The sequence below is a fragment of the Pseudopipra pipra genome, chromosome 14 (genome assembly GCF_036250125.1).
Source record: "Pseudopipra pipra isolate bDixPip1 chromosome 14, bDixPip1.hap1, whole genome shotgun sequence".
Classification (NCBI taxonomy): Eukaryota; Metazoa; Chordata; class Aves; order Passeriformes; family Pipridae; genus Pseudopipra; species Pseudopipra pipra.
In genome coordinates this window covers 2,525,328-2,540,607 of record NC_087562.1, presented here as the reverse complement: position 1 = coordinate 2,540,607, position 15,280 = coordinate 2,525,328, and the positions used below count along the sequence as shown (strand labels likewise).

General features: G+C 47.3%; 1 protein-coding gene across 3 annotated transcripts in view; it reads left to right on the top strand.

The window, feature by feature from the left end:
• The first annotated feature begins 431 nt into the window (after window positions 1-431).
• The window catches only part of EDC4 (enhancer of mRNA decapping 4), a 31,768-nt gene continuing 16,919 nt past the window's right edge, over window positions 432-15,280 (top strand). For 2 of the 3 annotated variants that reach the window (XM_064670826.1, XM_064670828.1), the window contains exons 1-15: window positions 432-570; window positions 4,693-4,849; window positions 5,651-5,762; window positions 6,654-6,753; window positions 8,216-8,405; window positions 9,416-9,563; window positions 10,080-10,184; window positions 10,469-10,578; window positions 11,078-11,161; window positions 11,685-11,780; window positions 12,810-12,912; window positions 13,354-13,534; window positions 13,698-13,770; window positions 14,197-14,288; window positions 14,943-15,139. In XM_064670826.1, coding sequence (XP_064526896.1) covers window positions 492-570; window positions 4,693-4,849; window positions 5,651-5,762; window positions 6,654-6,753; window positions 8,216-8,405; window positions 9,416-9,563; window positions 10,080-10,184; window positions 10,469-10,578; window positions 11,078-11,161; window positions 11,685-11,780; window positions 12,810-12,912; window positions 13,354-13,534; window positions 13,698-13,770; window positions 14,197-14,288; window positions 14,943-15,139 — 1,827 coding nt within the window. In that variant the 5' untranslated portion in view covers window positions 432-491. The remainder of the gene's footprint in view (window positions 571-4,692; window positions 4,850-5,650; window positions 5,763-6,653; window positions 6,754-8,215; window positions 8,406-9,415; window positions 9,564-10,079; window positions 10,185-10,468; window positions 10,579-11,077; window positions 11,162-11,684; window positions 11,781-12,809; window positions 12,913-13,353; window positions 13,535-13,697; window positions 13,771-14,196; window positions 14,289-14,942; window positions 15,140-15,280) is intronic. The other variant, XM_064670827.1, reaches the window with a different exon arrangement.

Below are 15,280 nucleotides of genomic sequence, written 5' to 3'. Positions count from 1 at the left end.
CAGGCAGGTCATACACCTTTTCACCTCCCTCTCAGCACCTTTCACAACGGAGACTTCTAGCTCAGCGTTGAACAGCGACTGGTTACTTCTCAGCTGTTGCATGCCACCGAGGCAAACGCCTCCAGTAACGCAGGGGGCTGGCAGCAGTCCCGGAGCCCGCAGTCAGCCCCGTGCTGCCCTCCCGGCGTTCGTGCCCGGCCCCGCAGCCCTGGGCAGGCCGTGCTCTGTGCCCTGGGGCTGGGCCGTGCCCGGTGTGTGCAGCGCTGCTCTCAGGGGGCCGGGCCGTGTCCCCGACCGGCGGCGGCTCCCGGCCCGCGGGGAGGGCGGGGGAGCTCCGGGCCGGCCCCGCCCCGCCGCGCCGGGAACGCTCGACTCGGGCGGCGGTTTCCGCCCGGCGCTTTCAGGGCCGGGCCGGAGGCGGAAGCGCGGGCGGCGGGGCCGGGCCGGGCAGCGCGGTGTCGGCGGCGCGGGCGGGCGGCGCGCCGGGCCCCATGGCCTCCTGCTCCAGCATCGACATCGAGGACGCCACGCAGCACCTGCGGGACATCCTCAAGCTGGACCGGCCGGCAGGTGAGGGCCGGCGCCGGGGCAGCGCCGGAGGCCCCGGGCCGGGCCAGGCCTGGTCACGGGCCGGGCCGCGGGACCCCCTGGGCCGTTGCGCCGCCGCCTCGCCGGTTGTCACCGGGCGCTCTGGGGCCGGGCACGGCCCGCTTCTCCGCGGCGCCCTGGCGGCGGCCGCTCCTGCCAGCCCGGGGCCGGCGGGGCGGGGCGGACCGGCCGGTGAGGAGAAGAGAGGAGCGGAGCGGAGCCCCTTCCGGCCCCGGGACCCCGCCTGGGACAGGGGGTGTTGGCGCTGGGCAGAGCGGGAGCGGGGCGGACCCAGAGCTCGCTGCTGGCGGGTGTCTGGACGCCTTTCGGCAGAGAGATGCTGCTACTGGGAGCTGAACAGCACCGACCTCTGCTGAGACACAAATCCCCCCCGTTCCTGGGAGTGCTTGAAGTGTTCCCCAGGGGACTGGGCTCAGTGGAAGGGGCTGTCAGGCTGCTCTGAGATCAGTGCCATGTTCACCCTTACATAGACTTTTCCCTCTCCTTAGTTTTGTGTGAAATGGGATCACAAATATCTTTCTTCAAGTGGTTGTGAGTCTTCTCCCAGTGCTTTGAGCTGTTATACATCTCTGTTCAGAGTCCAGTGGACCCCTTCAGCCTGTAAGAACATCAGCAGCAGGCTCAGGAGTCAGCAGTGTGGTGTTCCCCTCTCCTGTAGCCTAAGCTCTCTTTCAAGCCTCTCATTGCTTTTGGAACCTACCACAGTGTTTCTGTCAGACCTGGTCGGGAAGAGGCCCAGACCATGAGTGCTCTGCAAAAAAATCTTAGCCTCTGGGTAGAGGAAAGAATTTATAGCCCTGTTGTGTTCCTGTGGAGGGAAAAGCAGGAATAATGTAGCTTTTAAGTATCCTGATAGTCATTAGGAATATGCTACATCCAAAACAACTGCCATGTGTGCTGCCTTATGCTTGGCCAAGAGGAGAGGTTGGGTGTGGGATTGTTGTGGGAGAGCTGCAGAGGCACGCGGAATGATGGAGCAAGCCTGGAGTAAGGCGGCTTCATTAGCTTTACTACCCATAGAGAAACTTCTCATTACTTGGAGTCATTTCTATTGTTTCTGGAGTGCTTGAATGTTCCTGGATTATAATTCTTGTAAGAAAAATACATTTTTCCCTCACAGTGCAGCACTCTATATTTGTAAGACTGAAAGGAGAACTCCGTGCAGGGATGGGGAACAACTTATTTCACTTTCTGAACTGAAAGGATGTGTCACTGTTGGGAAATAGTTGTAGTTGTTGCTGAAAAGTGACTTGACTTTCTCTGAAAGAAGCTTCTCCTGCTGGCTGAAGCCAAGGAGTTGATAGAATATGGTTGTATTTCTTTTCTTCTTCCCTGTTCATTCTCTTTTTACCTTCTCTGTCGTCTCCAGTGCACTAAGAAGGCAGTTGAGAGGAAAAGGAGCAAATGGGCAGAAAGTCCACAGAAGGAACCTGTGCTGGTTCTCAGCAGGAATCAGTGCCTGGCTAATGGCAAATAAACTCAAAAGAACTGACATAATAAGGTGAAGAGGAAGGATACACATGTTAACTGAAAGCTTCTGGAACTCTTCTTAGGAAGTCAGAGGAAAGGGACAGTCTGGGATCCTTCAAGGCTTGTGAAGGAAAATAAAAGCAGCCTCGGGAATCCCGTGTGTAGGGTTAATCTTACCTGGCATGAAGTTGCTGTGGTCAAGGCCCTCTCTGGTTCCAGTTGCTGTTATACCCTGGGTTTCACTTGCAGATTTTAGTGCCCACTGGACACTGGTGTAGCTGTTTCCCGAGGTTGAAGGAAGTTTTGCAGTACTGAGTGCATGTAGCTGTGAGCAGAATTATGTTACTCTGGGTCCTGTCCAGACGGGTGACAAGAAACACTCTGCTCTAAAGAGTTTGCAACTGCCACGATACTTTTTAGATTCTGCTGGGTTTGGTGATTGTGAAAATGTTATTTGCATTGGCTACCCCAGTCTCTTCTGACACAGTTTCTTCACAGTTCTGGCAAACATCACACATTGCTTTGTAGCCCTTGCCCTTTTTCATGCTGTGCCCTCAGCAAGGGGCAGCTTCATGGTCAAACCATGGACCTCCCTCTGGAGCATGGAGACAGACTGTCAGTGCCAGCATGCTGTGGAGGAGCATCCCTGCTGGAGATTGGCAGGATCCTTCAATCCACACAGAGATCTCTGCTGATAACAGATGTGGGCTCACCCTGCTCGTGGTGTTTATCAGGGAAGTGTTCTGTTCAGTACAAACTGGCATCCCATGGTGCAGGTGATGGTGGGAGGAGGACAAGTTCAATGTCTCATCTCTGACTGCTCCTGCTCTTTGGAAAGGTAATGAGTAAAAACACTCTTCTTTCCCTTTTCAGGCCTAGATCTGCATTAACCTTTTGGCTTTGTTCGTGTTCTTACTAAAAGCTGAGCCTCTTCCCTTCTTTTATGCCTCCAGGATTGTGTGCAGGCAGCACCTGTGCTTGAGCTAAGCCCAGTCCTGACCTTGAGTGTTGTGCCCATCAGCCTCTGGGAAGTGTTTCCTCCTTCCTTTTCTCCGTGGAGTGAACGTCACTGTCCCGCTGTCCATAAAGGAGCAGCGATGCACACGTGGAGTGTTCCTGTGGCTGCAAACAGAGCAAAGAATGTATCATCTTTCTCTGGCAGCCTGGGTGCGTTTCCTATAGGAAATGTTCTCCTGCTTTTGGTCACAAAGGATAAAGCACTGTCAGTGGAAGTAGCCACAGCTGGGCAAGCACCCTCCATGCGCTGTAGGAATAAGGGGCACATCTCAATCTTGCAACAGCAAGCGCAGCACCAGTGTTAGGTGGTCACAGGACCACGTTCCCTGGCCTGAATTTCCTTGTTCTGTGTGAGTGCCACTGCTTTCTCTTCATGCAGTGCAGGTACACTGAGGTGAGTGCCCAAATGGTCCCTGCATCGGGATACCCTGTCACTGCACAGGCTTTTTGTGTCCATGGCATAGTTGATGTAATGACTGGTCATAAACAGGCAAGTTTTAAATGTTCTTCTCCAAATAAATAGTGTCAGTTGTTTTTCAGGCAGCAGTGCTCCCCCTGATCTGCTAAAGCCTGTTCAGGAACTGAAAGCTTGCCTTGCTTTCAAAGGACAGGCTCCTTCCCCACGGTTGTGTTTAGGTTACGTGTGCCAGTGACAGTGGAGCTGCTGGTCCTGGGAGCAGCCATTTTGCAGGAGCTCAGCAGCACTTGTTACCTGGCAACAGTATACGAAATTTCGGTTTTCCATACCAGTGAAAATTTCCAGCAAGGATTTGCTGAGACAGGCGGCTTTGCCTGGGGTGTGCTGATGTGTAAGAGCAGAGGCAGGGGGCTCCTCAGCTATTTACCCTGCTAGTGAAGTAGAAGAGTCTCCTTGACCCCCTGTTGCAACTGTCCCCTTCTAAAGCCACCAGGCAACTTGTGCCAGGCCAGATGCACAAAATAAGGGCACAAACACTCTTCAAAGCACAGCTGAAGCTCTGAACAAATGGTTGCTTTACACAAAACTTGAGTGCTGTAAACTTCCATGTGATTGTTCGACAAAGAGAAAAATTTGGGAATCCTGCAGGCACAACTGCACGGTTTCGTAGCAAAGTTACTTGAACACCTGGACTTTGAGGTCAGGTCTCACAGTCAGAAGCAAGTTCTGGAAAGTAACAAGTGTATTATTTCCAGCCAGCCCCAAATATGGCAGCTGATCAGTGTATTGCTGGACTTCAGAGGTCTCTTTGCAGGCCTGAGGATTAGAAGTGGCCTGTGAAGAACCTTTTGGTCTGGCCCTTGATTCAGTGAACCTGAATTACCAGCTTAGTCTTTTTGATCCAAGACTGTTTGCTCCTTGAGCCTGGTAAGTTCCTTGTACCTGTTCTTTGGTGTTTCTCTGATCTTCTGGGATTGCTTGTGTAAGGAAAGCTACGACTTCACTCAGATGTGTGGGGGTTTCTCACATGGGAGATCCCTTACACATCCTTCTTGGAGAATACTTTTCCCAACCAATTCAGTATATTCTAGCTAGCAGACCAGTAAAGGCTGACAAAAAGCAGCAGTGTTATTTCTTTTAAATGAATGTTGGGCCCAGCTGGTGATGCTTTTCCCCAGGTTCGGTGAATGAGAACCAGAGACCGTCGAATTCGTACAACGGAGACCTGAATGGGCTGCTGGTGTCTGATCCCCTTGGCAGCGGAGATGGACCTTCCCTGGCCAAGCCAGTGCATCGCAGCATCTCTCTAGGAGCCCTGCAGGAGAAACAAGTCATGTAAGTTTTGTCAAAGAAATGCTGAGAGCAAATAGAAAACAGCTAAAATTCAGTTTTGGTGAGCCAGGATGCTTATGCTGGGCATCTGACAAGGAGCTTTACGTTGAGTTCAGGTGGCAGTTGTGAGTCAGTGCTCTTGGTCAGAGCTTTTGTAGCTTTTGTGAGGCTGATGCATGGAGTGTGCCATCCTTGCAGCTCCAAACTGAAGAATATCAGCAGAGTTGTTTAGAGAAGGGGAAACAGGACTGGTTACGTGGTGGAAATTGCAGGTCAGGGTGGAAGTAAATCAGCAGGGCTCCGGTTGAAACTTGGTATTCTCCTGTAGATTTCCAGCTGGACTCCTTCAGGGACCCCAGTCACCTGAGGGGTTACAGAGCTCGTGTAAGTAGCTTTTGCTTGTGTTCTCTGGGCATAGTTTTGAGAGAGGATGATGCCATGAGAACCATGAGCAGCGTGCACTGTTTTGTTGATGAGGTTCAACTGGTTTGCTTTGGTTTCTTTGCACCTTCCAGTGTTGGGTCAAGGCTCCTTTAACCAAATGTAGGTCTGTGCTCCAGTCAAAAAGCCTGGAGGTTTTTAAGCTGAACAAAGCAGGTGTTTGGCTCTCTCAAACCCATGACACACAGGGAAGGGAGTCTGTTGAAAGGAGTTTCTCTTTTCAGTTGTTCGGCTCAAACCTCGTAGATGCTCAGATACTGCTCTGTTGCTGTTAAAATTATGAATTTAACATAAAATATTAAATGTTCTGTACCTGTCAGTCCTGTCTGATTTTTTTTTCCCCCTCTTTATTTTTCTTAAAAGCTGCCTTTCTGGTGATGACAGCTCCACTTGCTTAGTGATATCAGCAAAAGACGTGGAGATAGTGGCCAGCAGTGATTCCAGCATCACCAGTAAGGCCAGAGGGAGTAACAAGGTAAGGAGCAAGACAAAACATAGTCTGTCTCTTAGTGACATCATTTCATGCTTGCATATTTTTAAACAGAAATTAATATCTTCTTTCTCGTGCTATAGGAGCTTGTAATTAGGTAGAAGTTTGTCAAAGAGTTTAACAAGGGAGAAAAAAGCTGGAGCAGTATCTTGTAGTAGATTGTTCCTGTTATTCCGGAGTCTGGCCAAGTTATCTTCTAATTTTCAGGAATAAGTCCATGATCAAAGCTGTAGGTTCCTGGGAACATGTCCTTTCTTCACAAACAAGCTTTTTCTGCTGACTGTTTCGTCCCTGGACCCTGAAGGGAGTATTTCCCTTGCTGGTTTGCTGGTGTCAGTCATGCTGAGGGCTCTGGCCAGCAGGTCAGAGCTGCAAGAACCAATATGCTGAGATTAGAACTAGTGCTAAGCAGAGTACTAATCCATACTCAGAACAAATGCTCATAACTAGGAGAGAGAACTCTGGTCTTGATCCTCTCAGCCCTTTCCCATATTGTTCCTTAATTTTCCATTGTGTGTTTTTTCATCTTCCATTCCATTTGTTCCTTAGTGTGCAGTGAATTAAGGGACCACAAAGATAATAAATTAATACTGCACCATGTTAACTGTTTTTCATAGATAATACTGAAGATAAAAGTGAAAGGCAGGATCACTGGCATAACTTCCATAGTAGCTCCTGATTCTTTGCTCAGTGACAATGGTTATCTGTGCTGGTTTGGGACTGAGAGTCCTGGTTGCTGGCTGGTCTTAAACCATGACAGTATCAAATTAAGCATTATAGGTCTTCCCTAGAGGAAATTGTATGTTTGACAGGTTTGTTCCAAGAAAGAGTTAATTCCAGACATTTCTCATGTTTTGTTTTCTTTCTTCTGAGCAGGTGAAAATACAACCTGTTGCTAGATATGACTGGGAGCAGAAATACTATTATGGCAATCTGATAGCGGTTTCAAACTCTTACCTGGCTTATGCAATTAGAGGTGAGATACCTTCTTGTCTTGGACATGATTTGTATTCTTTTGCATCTGTGTATCTCTAAAAGAGGCAAAGTTTGCATCAGAGGAATGTAACTGGCAATAATTGAAACATACCTTGCAATCCCCAGGTCAGGGTGCTGTCATAGAGGGAATATAAATGAAGGTGAAGAGAAGAGTTGGTTATGCAGCAGAGTTAGAAATAAAAGAACTTGGTGGGGATGGAGGAAAAGTTGAGGGACTACACTGGTTTCACTGGACAGCTGATGTTCAGATTCCTCCTCTAATTAAGTATTTCTGCAGCAAACAAGCTTCAGAAACTAAGCTAAGCACAGAAACAGCCCCGTGGTAATTTGAGCAGATAAATGTTTGTGATGGATTTGCTTGCATAAATTTAGAATTGAGTTTAAGGCTAAATTTAGAGGATCCAAAGAGCAAGGCAGACACAGTGTTTTGTGCAGGAGGGAGAGAAAAGCAGAACAACAACACAGGGAAAGATTGTTTCACAACATATAGGAAAGAGAGTGACAGGATGAGAGCAAATGGCCTCAAGCTGTGCCAGGGGAGTTTAGATTGGATATTAGTAAATTTTTTTTTCTCTGAAAGGGTTGTAAAGCATTAGAACAGACTGCCCAGGGAGGTGGTAGAGTCACCATCCCTTGAAGCATTCAAAAAACCTGTAGATATGGATCTTGGGGATGTGGTTTAGTGGTGAACATGGTGGTGATGCAAGGTTGATGGTTGGACTTACTGATCTTAAAGGTCTTTTCCAACCCTAACAATTCTATGAAATGAACACTTAGTCATCTGCAGTATCTCTTTCTGCTATCACATAAGTACAGAGTGTGTGAGGCTCCATCAGCTCTTTCTTCTTAGTTCCAGCACCCATAGGTTTGTCTGATCTTTTAAGAAATCTCCTACTCTGCTCTTATATTTTTTTCCTAGCTGAGGTTATTTTAGAGTAGCTTAAGGATGTCCCACTGTTTTTTTTTTAAATGTTAAAGCTTGGGTGCAGTAGCACTGTGGGAAGCTGAGTGGTCTGCTGGGACTGGCATGGGCAGCAAGAACTGGAAGCACCATGATCTCCATAAGACTACCTGCTTCATAGTGATATGTGTCTGAAAAGGGAAAGCTGGAAACTTTGCTTGGTGTACACATGTTCTGAAACACATTCTTTTCAGTCATGCAAGCCAAAAAGCAGTGCTTTTTGCCAGGTGGATGTTTATGCTTTTTTACATTCCCCTTGCAAAACATATATCTGAGCTACCTGCCTGTCGGTGACTCCTGAAAATTAAATTGCAAATAAAATTAATTCACTGTCACTGGAGGTCAGCCTTGGAGGTTTGGCGAGCTCGGGGTGATAGTCCTGTGAATTATGAGAAGCCTATAGAATTATGAGGGATTTATGAGAGTTATGCAGGGAAACCAGAGACATAAATGGTGACTTCTCCCTCTGTCCTTCCTGCAGCTGCCAGCAATGGCTCGGCGATGGTGCGGGTGCTGAGCGTCAGCACCGCGGAGCGGACCTTGCTGAAGGGGTTCACTGGTGGTGTGGCAGACCTGGCTTTTGCCCACCTCAACTCCAACCAGCTGGCGTGCCTGGACGAGGCTGGCAACCTCTTTGTCTGGCGCCTGGCCATGGATAAAGAAAAAATCCAGTATCCTGCACAAATAGGCCTCGTGCGGGTCTGTGTGCCACGGTCAGATGCCAACGCAGCCTCGCATCACAGTTTGGTTTGTAGCCTTTGCAGAACAGCAGTGGGGAGGTCGATAGTTCTGCCCCTTCCAGAGTATCAGATCAGTCAACTTTTGTCTGTATTCAGCACAATTGTCACTTGAAATTGCATGTACCTTGAAATTCTAGCACATCAGCGCTCCTGGTCCAGGCAAAAGCAGGCAGTGAGAAGTGTCAGTCTGTACTGGCTGGCCTTGCACGTGGGCACTGTCACCTCGACTCTGTGACAGAGGTTTGTCTTGTCTGGTTCTAGCTTTTTTCCTGAATTACTTCTCTGAGGAAGAGCATGTAATACTTCCCTCCCACTTACTATCCTTCTAAACATGTCATCCTTTTTTTGGTGGTCCTGAAACTTATTTTCAGTGTTCATTGCCCTGAATATTTTCCTTTTAATTGCTAGGAGTGACTGGTTAGTACTTTTGGGAAGCACATGAGATCTGTTAAGTTGTAGATTCTTAATTTTAATTATGTACCATCATTCCAAAAACAACTGGAGCAAAGGTGGTTGTAGTTAAGATCTGATTTGTAGTGATGGACTAGAGCACTCAGCTGGGGGCAACATGGCAGCTCCCCTGTCTCTCTGTGGTAGTGTTGCAATGCTGAGACAAGTCATTTAATCATCAGGAGTCCTGTGGATGCACGTTCACATGTGGCTGTGTGCCCCTGTTGTGCTTAACCTGTCACTGTCTGCAGCCTGCAAGAGAAGATTGTGAGAATCCATGAACTTTCATAAGCTTAAGCTCTTCTACCAGTGAGGAAATGCTAGCTTGGCTGCTTTCTCAGCAGAATCCTTCTACCTGGTTTCTTTTGGAATCAATGGTCCGAAAAATCTTGAGGTTTGATAGCATTTAACAGAGGACCAAGCCTGGGCAGGTTATTGCTGGGCATTGGTAACACAGCCAGAAGGTTACATTTCTTAACCCTGGTGATCAGAGAGGAGATCTTGGTGAACATCAAGCGACCTGACAACACCCCACTGAACACCTTCCGAAGAATCATCTGGTGCCCTTTCATCCCGGATGATAACGAGGAGAGCGGGGAAGAGGGAAGTCAGACGTTGGCGCTGTTGCATGAGGACAGGGTAAGGAACCCTACCTTTGAAACGCTGTCCCTAATTATTAGGGGAGGAAGAGAATTTAATGGGGGAAAGAGCTGGTTTGGTTAGAGCTGTAAAGGTTCCCACCATGGGGAATCCCCCTGTAGTGAGATGTGGGATTGCTCTCTTCCGAGGAGAGGTCATGCTGATCATTCTCTGGGCCTTGGGAGAATGGACAGAATAACCTCTGCTCACCATCAAATAGCAAGGACCACTAAAAACAGTGTGGAGGGCAAGAGGCATCACTCATCTGTTCAGGCTGAGCCAGTACCTGGGGTGGGTTGGTGGGCAGCAGCTACAACTGCCGAGAGCAGAGCAATTCCCTGTACTTGTGTACAGCTGGGTGCCAGGAAAGCATCCAGTGGCCCAACTGAGTGGAAACAGGAAGGTTTATGTCACATACTAACCATTGGGTTGGTACATCAGGATATAAGATAAGGATCCGGGAACAGACCAGTGGTTGTAAAACTAAACCTGTGTGCCTCCATGTTTGTTTTCCAGGCAGAGGTGTGGGATCTGGACATCATCCGAACAAACAACAGCTCCTGGCCGGTGGAAGTGCCCGATATCAAAGAAGGCTTCATCGTGGTGAAAGGCCACAGCACGGTACAAACCTGTTTTGTTTTCTTTACTGCCATCACATAGGTGATTGCAAGCAATCACTGAGGTTTTCTTTGGGTTATAGTGTCTCAGTTCTTAGGACAGTTGGCTGTAAAAAAAACAGTTGTGAAACAATTGTGATTGTGAAAAGCCAGAAGATCCCAAACCAAAATGAACTCTGTTTGTAACATGAATAACAGAACAGTGGCAGCACAATCCGTTGTACTTGAATTTGAAATTTCTGTCAAATAAAAAAAGTATAAAATTGTCTCTTTTCCCCCTCTGTGTAGTGCTTGAGCGAGGGAGCACTTTCTCCAGATGGAACTGTGTTGGCCACTGCAAGCCATGATGGTTTTGTAAAATTCTGGCAGATCTATATTGAGGGACAAGACGAGCCAAGGTAAGGAGAACTGGAAAATAAAGGATTCTTGAAGCAGCAGCATTTTCTCTGGGAGAATTCTCAGGACATTATAAAAATACGGGATAAATGTTTGTAAAGTAATTTGTTGCTGAAGAATGGTATCACTGAGCATCATAGGCTTATGGAAAAAGCAGAGAGCTGGGTCTGGAAACAGGAGTTCTGTGCTTTGCACTGTCCTTGTAAATGCAGGAAGCTGCTCTGAGCTGTTCCTCTCAATGTTGACTTCTTTTTGTACTGTACCCTTGATAAGGCACCAGACCAAATGGCAACATGGGATTTTGTTTGTTCATTGGTCACAGTATATGCCTGCATGGGCTGTGATCTCCTTGTTTTATATAAGCCTGTAAAGAGCTACAAGTCAGTAATGCTTGGTGGGTGCTGACTTAGTGCCATCTGAGGAGTTGTGTGTTCAGACCCTGCTTCTTCCTCATTTAACCACTCCCTGCACACTTGGATGTTTTCTCTGATTCTTTCCCAGGTGTCTTCACGAGTGGAAACCCCATGATGGCAGACCTCTTTCCTGCCTGCTCTTTTGTGACAACCATAAAAAACAGGACCCAGAGTAAGTCCACAATCCTGTACTTGGAGTATTAAAGTTCAGCAGCATCTTCTAACTCTGCCTTTGTTCCTTGTAACTGAATCATACTTGTAAAAATTTAGCTTGGTAGCAGAAGCAAGTCGTGTCCTCTTTGTAGTCAGTTTTCTAGTGATGGAGAAATAAATAAGGATCTGAAGCACAGCCTGAAGTGACCTTATTCCTAGTGCCAATTCCATGGAAACAATGAAAATTCTAAATTGATGAATCCTCTCAGGTTTGTGGTATGGTCAGTCTTAACTGGCCTGTTAATCTTCTGAAATTCTACTGCAGCTGATGAAAATACAGCTTTTATTTTTATTCTTTCTTCAGTCAGTTGTGGCCTTAAGGTTCTTGAGAACTATAGTGGTTTCTAATCTTCATCTTCTGGGAACTTTAAGACACAGTTGGGCAAAATCAGCTATGGGCTTGTGAGGAGCTTTTCTGTAAAATGTCCTTATGGGAAGGATCAGATCTTCTTTAAGAGAACTTGGATGTGTTGTACCTGCAGGGTTCCCTTCTGGAGGTTTCTCATCACAGGAGCTGATCAGAACAGAGAACTGAAGATGTGGTGCACTGTGTCCTGGACCTGCCTGCAGACTGTCCGGTACGTGTTGAGGCGCTGACTCTCCTGAAGGGGTGGATTTGGGATCGTTACAAAGCTTTTAATTTTCAGGTATACTTACTTTGCAAAGGTGATTCTTGATCTCTGATGGAGACTCTGATGAGACTCTAGCCCCATTTTGAGCCTCCTCCTTTGCCATTCTGACCTGTCATTGAAAGCTCTCAGGGCTGTGCCACTGTCAGGTCAAGCTTTGGCAAGGCCATGAAGTTGATCCTTTTATCCTGGGTGTTACTGAGACCTGTTGTCTTTGCCTTGTTCTGTAGACCTGTAGCATGAGGAGAGGCATTCCAAAACTGCACACCTTGAATGTTTGGGGTTTTTTAATTCTTGATATTCAATAGCCAATCTAGATCTTTTCCTATTAATACTTTGTTTTCATTTAAATGCATGAGGAGCTGCTATATTGATAGAACTTAAGCAGTTTTCCATGGCTTATTTGCTGAGCCATGTGGGTCCAGAAGTTCAAATTGTGTTTTAGTCCATCCCTTCACTCAGCTTATGGTCCCTGATTTTATTTTTGTGATGGTGGATCACGGCCTGTCTGATCACACACATGCTTAAGGCCACTTCTGATTTGCCCTCTTAAAGTGAGATGAATATGACATACAGCTGAGTGCTGCTTTTTCCACCTTATACTACAGAAGGTCCAAAACCTGTGACAGGGTTATTTTGATTTGGTGGATTTTTGTTTTTAAATCTGTAGCGTTGACTGTCATACTCCTATGAATGTGGAACATGTTAAGTAACAACAAACTGTCACCTTTCATTTAAATGTCCAGGATCCATAACTAGATCCTACTGTGTGATCTCCCTGCTGCTCTCTTAGCTGAAATCAGCACTGATTTCAGCAGTGGTGTTTGTGTTCTAGCAGGTGGTTGCACTGTAGTATGGCTGTAAACTCCTCAAGATATTGTTAAGGTTTTTTTTTAACTATGCAGTTTCATAGCACTCATTCTGATCATCTGATCTACCTTACTTTCTGTACCCCTTCCCTCTTGTCTGTGGATCTAGCTTTTCTCCTGACATCTTCAGCTCCATGAGTACTCCTCCCAGCCTGAAAGTCTGTCTGGACCTCTCTGCTGAATATCTGATACTGAGCGATGTGCGGAGGAAAGTAAGTGGTTCCTTTCATTGCTGGCTGTGTGAGTTACGGTGACTGAAGGAGAATTGGCCTTCTGTGTGACTGCTGCTGCTGCCTAGGTTGGGATTTGCATGTTAGTGGTTGAAAATGCAGAGGTTGGTCTCAGCTATTTTGTCATAAACTGACAAAAGGTAACAATTCAGCTGATTAATCCTGGGAATCCTTGGGGATTATTTCTCACCCTCTATAAAACTCTCATTTGGAGATACCTGTGTCTGGCACAGTAGGATTGAGTTCCTGATCGACATTGACTCAGATAAGAGTGTGGTTCCCTGGGTTCAAATTTCAACAGCCCAGGCTTTATTTCTCCCATTATTTTCCTTGTTCCAAATCTAGTTCAGATGTTTGGCTTTGGAGCCCTCACACATACACTGCTCTGGAAGCCCAGTGACTTACCCCTTCTGATTCTTCCAGGTCTTGTACGTGATGGAGCTGATGCAGAACCAAGAGGAGGGCAAGGCTTATTTCAGCTCCATCTCCGAGTTCCTCCTTACCCACCCAGTGCTGAGCTTTGGCATCCAGGCCGTGAGCCGCTGCCGGTTGAGGCACACGGAGGTGCTCCCAGCAGAGGAGGAGAACGACAACTTGAGTGTAGGTAAGTGACAAAGAAAACTTGGTTTCTGTGTGATCAGGATTTCTTTGATAAAGAGAATCTGTGTCGTGCTGGTTGTCTGCTGCTTGTTCATCCTGCTGTGATGTTTTTGTAGTACTTTGTAGTTACCATCCAACTTCACTTTTTACCTTTGTCACCCTTCCAGAAGGTTCTCCGGGCACTGGGGCTGTTGAATCAGCAGCAGGCGTGCTGATCAAACTCTTCTGTGTGCACACCAAGTGAGTATGTGTGGCAGCTCCCATGGGCAGCTGTCTGTGGTTGTCCTAACCCTGCACTGACCTGAAGAACTTTAACTTACTTAAATCCTTTTGCTCATAACAAAAGCTACTTGGACCCATAGAAACTTCTAGTTGTGGGGTGTATGGCCTTTACCAGGAGGGAGCCCTGAATGATGCTGTGGCAAGCTAGTGTTTTTGTGGCCGTGAGTACACAGTGGCTTAAGAGTTGTGCTCATGTACAAATCCTGGAAAAGGTCTCTCAAATACCCTGCGTGACGTGGCTCAGTGAGGATCAGCTTCTGCTCCTTCTGTGGCAGGCAGAAAACACTGAAGCATTTTCCAAGGGAATCAGTTCAGTGAAGAGAAATCTTCAGAGGCTTCTCTTGATGATTCATAAGCTGATCAGAGATGCCTGTTTCTTTTCAGGGCCCTACAGGATGTGCAGATTAGATTCCAGCCTCTTCATAGCCCTGACACGAGTGCACCCATGCCTTCCCATGGCTCCCATGAAGAATTTGGTGAGCATGTGTGTTAAATTGATCTTCAGTGTTGCTGAGCCTTTGAGGGTTGTTGGCAGGGGGCAGCAGAAGGGCAGTTTTGGGTGTCTCTTTGTACTAGAGTGGTGTAATTAAATAAAGGGTTCTGAATATGGACTAGCAGTGAAGCAGGAAGTTGGTTAGATCCCAGTGTGAGTCTGGAGCTTGGGATATGTTAGACCAGGAGTGCTAATGCTTTGTGCATGCTTGAGTTCACCTTCCTAGGTGATTTGGCACTTGTGCAGGAAACTTGAGGTTTGTCTCTTGTCAGGTGGAAGAGATTGGAGTGACAGCAGAGCTCTGGGAGTAGAGGGGTCTGGGCTGTCTGTGGTGTGCTCTTTCAGCTCATTCACCATTCTGGGATGTGGCTGTTAAACTGGGCTTGCATTTAGGGAAGAAAGGAAGCCTGGATATTTTATTATCAAAGCCTGATAAAATCCACTCCAGCATATGAAGAGTAAGCATAACACAGGATTTACTTTGCCCTAAGCTTTGATTGGGATGTTGTGGGGTTTTTGCTTGTTCTTTTTGGAATCGAGCACGGCGTGCAATGGCAGAAGTTCATACTTTGTGGAATTAAAGCTTTAGTTTTGGGGGGAAGTTCCTGTAAATCGGTTTGTCTCTTTCCCTTGGAAGCCTTTCCAGACCATATGGCTGATCTGAGCACAGAAGGGCTGGGATCTGAAAAAGAATCAGTGCACGGCTCTCAACCAGACCTGCGGCGTATTGCTGACCTGCCTGTGCCAGCAGACTTCCTTTCCCTCTCAAACGATGCCAAGCCCAAGCTGATGACTCCAGATGCATTCATGACACCAAGTACTTCTCTTCAACAGGTAACCAGAGATCAACACTGTTATGGTGGTGCAAGGGATGGGGCTGGATTTTGGTACTTCTGGGCACTCTTTCTAGGCTGTAATGACTCTGGTGGGCTCTGCTGGCTGAATGCAGAGCACACAGGAAACTCTCTCTGCGTG